The sequence below is a fragment of the Glycine max genome, chromosome 5, assembly GCF_000004515.6.
Source record: "Glycine max cultivar Williams 82 chromosome 5, Glycine_max_v4.0, whole genome shotgun sequence".
NCBI classification, from domain to species: Eukaryota; Viridiplantae; Streptophyta; class Magnoliopsida; order Fabales; family Fabaceae; genus Glycine; species Glycine max.
In genome coordinates, this window is record NC_038241.2 from 36432715 (window position 1) to 36444035 (window position 11321).

At 32.5% G+C, this 11321-nt stretch overlaps 1 protein-coding gene across 5 annotated transcripts; it reads right to left on the minus strand.

Annotated features, from left to right (window-relative positions):
• Positions 1-609: 609 nt before the first annotated feature.
• Positions 610-6243, minus strand: LOC100795684 (bifunctional riboflavin biosynthesis protein RIBA 1, chloroplastic). 5 transcript variants are annotated; one of them, XM_014775752.2, is made up of 8 exons: positions 6086-6243; positions 4701-5073; positions 4391-4612; positions 3905-4227; positions 3430-3559; positions 2667-2942; positions 1353-1532; positions 620-745 (listed from the first exon to the last, which is right to left on the minus strand). In XM_014775752.2, exons 1-7 carry the CDS (start codon positions 6136-6138, stop codon positions 1386-1388), a joined length of 1524 nt encoding a protein of 507 aa, XP_014631238.1. In that variant the 5' UTR covers positions 6139-6243; the 3' UTR covers positions 620-745; positions 1353-1385. The 5 variants fall into 5 exon arrangements, with proteins under 5 accessions (XP_014631240.1, XP_014631238.1, XP_014631237.1 ...); XM_014775754.2 differs by lacking the exon at positions 1353-1532 and having other exon boundaries at positions 610-745; XM_014775751.2 differs by lacking the exon at positions 620-745 and having other exon boundaries at positions 986-1532.
• Between the last annotated feature and the right edge of the window lie 5078 nt (positions 6244-11321).

Consider the following 11321-nt stretch of genomic DNA (forward strand, 5'->3'; position numbering starts at 1 on the left):
CAATTTACTACTGGTCTACCTATATGTAGATGATTTGCTTGTGATTGGCAGCAGTGAAAAGGAGATTCATGTCTTCAAACAGCTCATGATGGCTGAGTTTGAGATGACTGATTTAGGGAAATTATCCCATTTCCTTGGATTAGAATTTATCCAGGTCCAGAAGGGAGTGCTCATGCATCAAAGCAGATATGCTCAGGAGGTCTTAAGGAAATTTGGTATGCTGCATTGCAACCTTTCTTCCACACCAGCTGAACCAGGGCTTAAGCTGGAAAAGGATCCTGAAGAGGAACTGGTTGATGTAACTGAGTTTAGAAGATTGATTGGATCTTTGAGATACCTATGCAATAGCAGACCCAATATCTGCTTTGCAGTAAGCCTGATCAGCAGATTTATGAAAAGGCCTAGACTGTCACACATGCAAGCAGCCAAGAGAGTGTTGAGACTTATCAAAGGGACAATTGGTAGTGGTGTGTTATTCCCTTTTAAGGCTAAATCAGGAAAACCAGACCTGCTTGGCTACACAGACTCTGATTGGAAAAGGGATCCAGAACAGGAGAAAAGCACTGGAGGATATCTGTTCATGTATAATGATGCTCCTGTGGCTTAGAGCTCTAAGAAACAGGATGTGATAGCCTTATCCACTTGTGAAGCTGAGTATGTGGCAGCATCACTTGGTGCCTGTCAAGCAGTTTGGATGATGAATCTTCTTGAGGAATTGAAGCTGAGGGAAAGGAAACCTGTCAACCTGTTAATTGACAACAAGTCTGCTATTAATTTGGCCAAACACCCCACCTTGCATGGTAGAAGCAAACACATTGAGCTTAGGTTTCATTATATCAGAGATCAAGTTTCAAAAGGAAATGTAACTGTGGAATACTGTAAAGCAGAGGAACAACTTGCAGATCTAATGACCAAGCCAATTCAAGTCTCAAGGTTCAAACAAATTTGCAGTGAACTAGTTAATAACCTAGAGGATCTGAATTGAGGGAGGGTGTTGAAGCTTGGAGCTTGATATAGATATCAATTCAGTTCCTTATTAAGCTGTACTTGCTTTGTTATTTAGTTTGTTATTTCTGTTATGTTTGTTATTTCTGTTAAAGGGACTCTACTGCAATTGGGTTTAGTGTAGAGATCCTGTGCTGCATGTATAAAAGGGAAATGCCTCTATGAAATGAAGTTGAGATTTCTTGCTCACATATCCTTACTCGTGTGTTCTAACTTCAATCTTAAGTTTGTGTTTTCTAGCTTGAGGGTGCTGTAAGCACCAGGTCGAACAAAATTGACCATCATTTCATTTTTTTTCGTAATAATGCTATATTCATAAATCATATATGATTGTTGAAATCCAATACCTATCAAATTTAAATGTTTAATTTTCAAGTATCTCATGATCTCTCTTGGCGGTGCCCAGTTAGTGGTGTCAAAAGAGGAACTTTTCCTGCAATTGCTAAGCCATAAGCTTTGAGCCCGTCGTACTCAGCAGGATATTTTGTCATTAACCTTATTGTTTGAACCCCAAGATCTCGTAGTATCTGTCAGAGATGTATCATTCAATTATTTGAAAAAAAACGATTATGCTACCAAAATCAATAATTTACGGTGAAACATGCATGAGCGAAAATAATTGTTTTGTACATATATGACAGTTAACAGGGATAAAGAGACACTAAATTATATTAATTTTGATTTCCAATGTCCTGGATGAAATGGTTAGAAATTTGAAGTCAGATAATAAGACAAGATATGTTAAAATTTTAGGATTTTTATTGTTATAGTAACCAAAAGATAAAGATTTCTTGATTAATTAGGAAATGACGACTCAAGATAACTATTTATTAAAGATGACAAGAATAATCAATAATCCAAGAATTTAAGGTGGTGGAAGTTTTGAGCAAAGTGCAAGATTTGGAATTCAAACATCAAGAGTTTGGAATTCAAAGTGTTAGTTATCAGAAGTTTATCAGAAATCACACGAGAAACACCATGATCTTAATCTAAATACTTATACATCTCAGCTTCTGAGATTTGTTAAGTATATCTTCCATCCTAATATTTTTAATAAAGGATCAGTTTCTGTAGATTTCATTGTCAATTTTCTTCAAATAGTCATCAAATTCCATGCTTTGATTAACTTGCATTCTTTAGCTTACTCTCAACTTCCAAGCATAACTTACTGCTTTTAATACATTTTTATTCAATTTATCATTTTCAACACATGCCACCAATTTACTTTCGATACTCATGATATATATGGTACTTTTAAAAGTTACAACCATTTGCCATCTTTTACCTTTAATCTTTGTTCTATCGTGAAGTGTCACATTGCCTACCCCAACTAGGATGCACTTTCTGCACCTGTGGACTAACTTATAAACTTAATATCAATCGATTTCAAGATAGAATCAGAACACGTACATTTCAGTTGGTTTTAAGATGGAATCTAATATTTTGTATTGCACACTTTCATTATTAATAGTAAATTTATCATTTGCTGATCTCAAATTTGACTTTACTGATATAGATTACCACTTTGTATTCTTTTAATTTCTTATTTAAACAGTAGAATAACTTATTTTCTAAGAAGTTGATTAAATTTCTTAGCAAACAGTAATAGTGGAGGAAACTTTTCAATGCATGTGTATAGTTAATTTCGAACCAAATAGTACCTGAGCTCCAATACCGAACTTCCTAGAATCAACTGGTAACTGCAATTCCTCATACTTGTCATCTTCCGAGGGGTAACCACGGACCATGTGGCCTAAGCCAATACCTCTACCTTCATGTCCTCGGAGATACACTAAGACACCCCTACTTGCTGCTTCAATTTGCTTCAATGCAAGTTCTAATTGGTTTCCACATTGACATGTTGCCCCAAAAATGTCACCAATGAGACATTCTGAATGTACTCTCACAAGTACGTCCTGCCCATCACCTATCTCACCCTGTTAATATCAAAAGCATGTTATTATAGTCACCAACACAAGAACACTAGTCAAATCTCTCAAAATTTCACTCTTGCCACAGAAAAGTAAGTGTCTCTAAGGAGAAAACACTACAAACGTATAACGTATTCAAGAAATCTGACTAATTTTTATTCAAGGAGTCAGCTTGTAGAGCATTTATATCAGAATTCATTAATTGGATGAAAAAGGTCTGAATTCTTGTGAGGCAGAGCACAGCCTCAGGCAATAAAGATGTAAAGTTTCTCTAGAAACATGATTGAAGGTCAATCCAACTAATTAGAAACTGATTTCGTCTTATCTTTAATTCAACAAAGAAAGTACTAACCGAGGATTATATCATGTCAACTAAGAGCCAAGAAATCAAATTATGACATGTGCACATTTATTTAAGGAAAATTGTAATTTGGCAGTTGCAGTTGAAGATGCTGATAAGTGTTAAGCAGGCAAATATTGGTGAGCTGCTTACTTTAACCATCGCAATATGCTCAATCCCATCCAGACATGACCGATAGCAATAAGCTTTGAAAGGTCCCCACATGATCGGTATCAGTGCAGCTGAAGCACACTCTACCAACTTCTCCCTCTTTCTCCTGTATCTGCTAGTTCAGATCATGCAAGTATTAGATACGCCCTTAAAGTTCTTAAGTCTATCTTCCTTAATCCTTATGATAATCTGAAATAGCATACTTTAAAAAATCTAAATATGGGCCAATCCAAACAGCAATTTTATCAGTGGTGAGTCTTAACATTGGAACAATTTTGTGATTAAGGAAATGTGTGCAGACCTACATTAGCAACTATAAGAGATTAATCACTTTTTACATTATTATTACAAGTCTTCCTTTAAATAGAAACCAGTGTGTGACACATGAATTCGATGTGCAGTATGCAGGGTCATTTAGAGAATTATGTAACTATGCTGTTGATTTCTTAGAAATTACCTTATTAAATCAGCAATGGATATGATTTTCAAGTTTTCCTTCTTTGCCATTTGCCGAAGCTTTGGTAACCTAGCCATTGAACCATCATCATCTACTATCTCACATAAAACTGTAGCAGGTTCCAAGCCAGCCAACACAGCAAGGTCAACTGAAGCTTCTGTGTGTCCTGGTCTTTTAAGAACCCCTCCTTCTCTGTACTTCAGGGGAAATATATGACCTGGGCGATTGAAATCATCAGGCCTCGAATTTCTTGATGCAAGTTTCAGGATTGTCGTTGCTCTATCTTGAGCAGACACTCCTGTTGTAGTGCCTTGCTTTGCATCCTATAATATGCAAATTGTTATGGTATCAGACAAGAAATCAAATCAACATTATGCTTGAAAGCACATATCCTCCTGTTCTTTACAAAGAAAAATGTGCTTAAAAATCATTATCATACTTTCTCTTACAAGAGGATTATCAATTAATAATGAAAAGCCTATGTACCACTGTCACTGTGAATGCAGTGCAAAGTTTTTCTCCATTGTCCTTCTGTGTCACCATCAGTGGGAGTTGCAGCCTCTCTAAGTCTTCTTCTTTCATGCTTACACACACTATCCCAGTTCCATACTTGACAATAAATGCAATTGCTTTTGGTGTCACCATTGAAGCTGCCATTATTAAATCTCCCTCGTTTTCTCTATCTTCATCATCAACAACAATAATTAACTGCAAATTTGTCCCAAACAAGTGAATTTCTTGACATGGTACCCTTGCAGGATAAAGAATTGATCAACAAAACAACAGATTAATTAACCTTTCCCTGACGAATATCTGCAATGGCATCTGGGATAGAAGAAAACCCTTGTGTAGGACAATCCAGATCATATTCATTTCTATCAGCAAAGAAGCCATTGATAGTAGGATTTATCTCATCAGAGACTGTTCCAAAAGCAAATGTATCAAGTTGCTGTCTGATTTTAATTGGTTCTTCTGCCAGTTTGTCTAGTTGTCTTGGACTGTTATAGTTGTTAGGATGAGATAGCAGATCTCCTTCTCCGGATATTACAGCCCTCATTTTATCAACCTTGAAACTGAATTTCACTTTTCTAATGGGACTAGCCAACATGAAATCAGATTTGTATCCGCTTGTATTGAGTGGAGGAGTGCCACTCACAATATACTGCCTTCTAAACAGAAGAAGCAACCATCCAATTACACAAGTGGAAGAAGAAGCAGAATAAAGTGACAACAATTCTTAAAGGACATTAGAATGAATAAATTTCCACCTAGTAAAAAGCTGAATACATCCTTTATAGGATACTAGGCTGAACTAGAGTTGTTTCCCACAAACCTAAAGTAAATTGGCCCAACATCACCTGAAGAGTTTGGCAGCCAGTTATCCCAGCACCAAGATAGCAGTAAAACTAAATCTTCTACAAGTCGTTCTAAGATTACATGCAAATTAATCTCCTATTACCAATTAATAAAATGATCAAATTTCCAAATAATAGCGATTATCACTTGCAAAGTTACTTCTCTACCATGTATTTGTCTAGCCAAGCCTTCATATAACTTATCCTTCCCCTCACATAGAAACCTCCTACCTCTAACTTGGGAACTTGTGCATTGGAATGCATTCTCGCACACTGCTGTATTGGGAAAATCACCATCTTATCTACCTACCTACCTTCGTTCCTTCAGCCTAAGGACAGGTACACCATAAACATGATTCTTGGACTGAACATATGGAGAAAAAAAAATGACAAGCCAACGTTTTATTTTACATGCATGCAAATATTGACATTACCCATGTTTCAATAAAATGCAAGGAATCTATTTTTTATTTATATTATTACAATAAAAACTGTAAAAAAATTTCAGGCACACAATCCCAAAATTCAACATTAGCGAGATGGATTTCGAAATCTGCAGGTATTACTTTGAACTTGTGCCAGACTCGCTCTTACTCTATAATTATAGTATACATATTCAATATTATAGAGTAATGTAGGACTTGTAATCCATTTGATTCATTTTCATATAAATTCCAATTAATGTTTCCCATATATGAATATATGAACGACACTATATATATAAAGTGATGTAGGGTAAGTCTTTAAATGTAGCCTGGACATGGAAAGAAATTAAAAGAGAATATATATAAAAGAAATGGTAATTAATGAAAGGCTGAAAGCTCACTTGGAACATGTGTGCAGGAACATGGAAGAGCAATGAAAATTGACGAAAGCCATTCAGTGTCTGATAGATACGGACAAAGGTACGTAAGATAAGAAGAGCGAACACCAGAGATTGGTTCATTGCAACATATGGTTCCGCGATTGGTTTATGTATATATATTAGTAGCTCTGCTGAGGTGCCACTTGTCTCTTCATAACGTGACCTTTGGTAAGCAGGAATGTGAAAATGTACAAAATTTGCTTTGGTTTACAAAGAAAATCATTTTCATGATAGGAATTAGTGGTTTTTCGGTAAGTATAACTTCTCTCTTTTACTTTTTTCTACTCAAAATTATTTTATAATTTAATTCCCAATATACATTTGACTTTCTCTCTCCTTTTTGTTTTTTTTAATTCAAAATATTATAAAATATAAATATTATATTATATAATTTTTTAATTGGTTTTAAAATTACTTATTTATTAAATTAAATTTTAAAATTTTTTAAAATTTTTTTTAAAGAAAATGATATTATTAAATATAATTATTTTTATTTTATTATATAATTTACTTAACATATTTTTTAGATAAATATTTTTATTTAAAATCTGAATTTTTTAATATAATTATATTACTAAATATAATTAGTTTGTTTGTATCATGAGATTTAATTAAAAAATGAGAAGAGTTTTTGTTTAACAACTTATTTATAAAGGATGCCAACTGTGACCATCCTTTGTCGTCCTCTTTCTCCTTGCATCATCATGACCCTGATCTAGTTCATATTCTTTAAAGATAATTGCTAATTAAATATCTTTAAAGATATTCTCAATATATTTTTATTATCAAAAATAGTTCATATTTAACATTTATGAGTATCTTTTAGATATTTTAATCTTTTCTTCTCAAGTCATAAATAATAAAAATATCAATTTTTATCACTTAAGTAAAAAATAACGGTTAAATAAATATTTTTAATATAGCATTTACTACGCTTTAAAATTTTATGTTTATTGTATAAGATAGATGTATCAATTATTTTTTTACTGTATTTTTTAGTTTATTTTAATACTATTAACTAATTTTTTTATTTTTTTTAATCAACGAACATAAAAAAAATATCAACAACACATAAATTTAACTACAAAAGTACATGTAACTAAAAAATTGTACTCTAATTTTATCCAATTTTTTTATTTTTCTTTATTTGTATATTTTTTCTTTAAAAAAAACAAAATTATAAAATTTAATTTAATAAATAAATAATTTTAAAACTAATTAAAAAAATTATATAATATAATATTTATATTTTATAATTTTTTTTAAAAAAAAGGAGAGAGAAAGTCCTAAGTAATGTATATTGAAAATTAAATTGTAAAGTAGTATAGATTGAAAAAAGGTAGGAGAAAGAAGATGTATTTAAGGAAAAACCGGATTGGTTTATGTATATATATTGGTAGCTCTGCTGAGGTGCCACCTGTCTCTTCATAACCAGTTACACTTATAAATCCAATTACCTTGTTTGTTTATACCTTTTACGTTCTTTCCTGAAGAAGAATTTTTTACGTGACCTTTGGTAATCAGGAATGTGAAAATGTACAAAATTTGCTTTGGTTTACAAAGAAAATCATTGTCATGATAGGAATTAGCGGGTCTTCTATTTTTCTTTTTCGTTCACAATACTTAATGCTTGTTTTTTGTCCAACCAAAGGTATCTAGAGGTCATCCTGTTTAAACTGAAACAACTTAAGTTCATCCACACATTTGATGGTTCACAATACTCATGGTTAATTGGCATCTTATTCAAAGAAAATCAAGCATTAATTATTTCAATCAAATATACAAGTACCCATTAATATGTAATTTTCATATTATCAGATTCATCAAAGACAAATTCAGGTGTTTATATTAGTCTTCAATAACATATTTTCTTATAATACTCTTTTACATATCCCTTTTAATATTTAATACAAAAATTATCAGTTTTTTTTATAAAAAAAAAGGTATTCAACAAAAATATACACACTTGATATTTCCAATATTATAACTTGGATGGTGAGATTTTCACTAGAGCTTAATGGGGAGGCAAAAAATCATTGTCATGTAAAGGCTACATTCCATACCATTGCCAATTGTAAATATATATTGAATTTTCCTTGGTACGACTTTAGGACATTTAAATTCCCGAATGCCGTGAGGCTATGGTTAAATATTTCCAATTTACCACTCTCTTAGAATCATACATAGCTTATTCCTAGAATCATTTACGTTTGTCCAAGTCAATGCCTTAGAGTTAGAGATTTACATGAAATGCATAACTTTTGGACATTAGAAAATGCAAATTACAGCATGCCATGACTCACTTCAGGATAGCGTTAATTTACCTGCACCAGAGTAATGTTTGTAACTTTCTATTGATTTCAAATAACTTTCATATGACGCTCAACTAATGTTTATGTTTCAGGTCTTGGCAGTAGTCGTGGTACTGACATTTTTTTTTAATCTATATTAGTAGTTAATTGTTAGTTTTCCTTCCTTTCTTCTCCTATCACCAAGTTATAACTCTGCAGTACTAACATGTTAACTGCAACAGAATTCAAACTTTGTGTAAAATTCTTATCGTTCTCTTTTGTAGACATGCATATTTGTCCATTTTGAGATGCATATTACTTCATTTTCATATATGACTATAATTTTGTTTTTTTCTCAACTTAAGGTAAATTTTATAAGCTGAAATTTCTGGCACTGGTAATTTAATATTTGATTCTTTTCGCCCTCTGTGAGCTCAAGCCCAACGAGATGCTGATTCGCATTAGGAACTGCATAAGCTCAAGCTTACATAGACAATCGTTGTAAAAGATCATGCCTTATTTCGGCATTTGGGCAATTGTATTAAAGTAATTCAACTGTAGTGTTCAGGGTATGACAACTGAGAACTATCAAAAGTTGTGATGAATATCTAGACATGTAAATTATGAACCTTGTCTTGGTGTTATTGTAAAATGTTGTCACAATCACTGTCACTGAAAATTTCATATGACTTGGATCCAAAGTAGAAATATATTATCAGAAAATACACTACCTTTTTTTTAATCTTGAAATCAAGTCCATTTCAGCAAATACTTTAGGCAATGACAAAAGCAGTTGAATAGAGGAAGAAGAATAAAGGTATGTTTGAATGTCTGTTCAAGATGTGGTGCACGAATTTCAAAGTAAATCTAATGGCCCACAAATTTCGTTTTGCAAAATAAAGGGTCTGGATGCTGCTTGGAAATGGAGGTTGGCTCAAACCTAGGTTTGCACCAGAAATCCAAACACGCACTAATTGGTTATACAACAGATGCTACCTGAAATATTCTCCAAAAGTAGTTTTCTGTCTTTTTGGCTTATTGACCTAGGTGCATATGTGGCGTGTGCCATTTTTATGAAACAAAGCGTCCTGTCAAGCATCGTAGACATGAAATAAGGATTAAAGTATGTGGTTTTATTTCCTTACATGTTTTATAATGTGAATGTCTCCTGAATCAGCAATATAAAAAACGACAGTTCAAGTGTGGAGGATCAAATGCATGCAGCCTTACCTCCATGAGTAGAGAAGAACTCGTAATCATGAGATCACAAGGCTGAAACCTTATTGTTCCACCTAGGCTCATCTTCTTCCTAAATTAGCAATATAATCAAATATGGAATGTCTTGTTTGTGTTCCCCTACATATAGGCTGTTACCCTAGTTGTTCAAAATTTCAAATGGATGGATTAAATTTTAAATAAGATTTTTTTTTTAAAACAGTATTTTTTTTAGTAAGTCACTTCTTAAAATAAATATAAAATTATTTCTTTTTAAGTAAAAATAATTTAGACAAACATATTAAAAATATAAAAAAATTATTAAAATAAATATTTGTTTCAACAAATAAGTTTAAATAAATTGTCCTCTTGTGATCAGTAATTTTGTTAAGAGGATAAAACAGATAATGGGATTAAGGATCATTTTCACTAGTTTATATAAGCACGTCAAGGGATTACCTCCAGTATGCTCGCCTTTCTACCTACATTTGGTTTCGGGACTAACTGAAGTAATCTCAAGACTCTCTGGTCAGAACAGTATGGTTTTGTAAACAATTTAACGTTGTCCTATAAATTTATTTACAATATTATTAGTACACTACTATACAATTAAGTCATCTAAGTTCTCCTCTAGATCTATATCACTAATGTCTAATATTTGTCAATAATAATTCATGGAAATATAATAATCTAAGAAACGTGTGAAGTTTGCTTTTGTGTTGTGTTTATGTATATGACCTCTGGTGATGTAATTGATTGTGGAAAAGAGAAGGACTAATTGTATAGGTGGTAGTTCTGAGTGGGGTGCCGTAGCATAGAATGGTCCACAAAGGAATAGAAAGGGAATGGAATGAAGCAAATTTCTATTTGCTTGAATGCTTGGTGGGGGATACAAAGGGATGATCATTGGTGGAATGAGCTTGAAATGTAAATATAACATCCAAATAAGGAAAGGACTATGGTTGAAGGGGAAAAAATGGGTATCTTGGTACTCTGCCTCATTGTCTACGGATTTCATTAATAATACATTTTTCATTTCATAAATGGATCATAGTGGCTATAGGTATCGGATTCGTTTCGTTTATTTATGTTCATTGTTTTGCTTTGCAGAAACGAATGACAAATGGTTGGTAGGACATCCATCATGTTATTCTTTAAAACCCTTAATTTGTGCAATACAAACTTTCTTCCTTTTAGTTCAATGTTAGTAAAGGGATAACTGCTCTGATTCTTGAACACTTGAATCTCAATATTATTTTAATGTTGTGCTATGGCTTCTGCATTTTATTTTAATTTATTGACCTTTTCATTTTCGTTAATAATGTTATGCGGTGATGTTATTTTGTATATAGTTTTGAGAAATGTATCATGTATGGACTCAATTATGAGGCGAGTTCATTCATATTTTTAACTGATACTTTTTCTCTCATCATATTAGTTCCATTTGTTTGTTTTTGTTCTGCAACGAATTTTTTGTCTTATGATGGCAGAGTTAAGGCTCAAAGTTGACTGCTACTGATGTGATCAGGAATTAGTTTTATAAATCTTGATTTTGCTTAAAATTAAAATTGAAATGAATTGATTTGTGTAAGAAAATAGTTACTCCAAAAGGAAGTATAGAGTAAAACTTTGTAAGAATCTCTCAACTCAATCCAAAAGCTACAAAGGACAATATTTCTGGTATCCGAAAG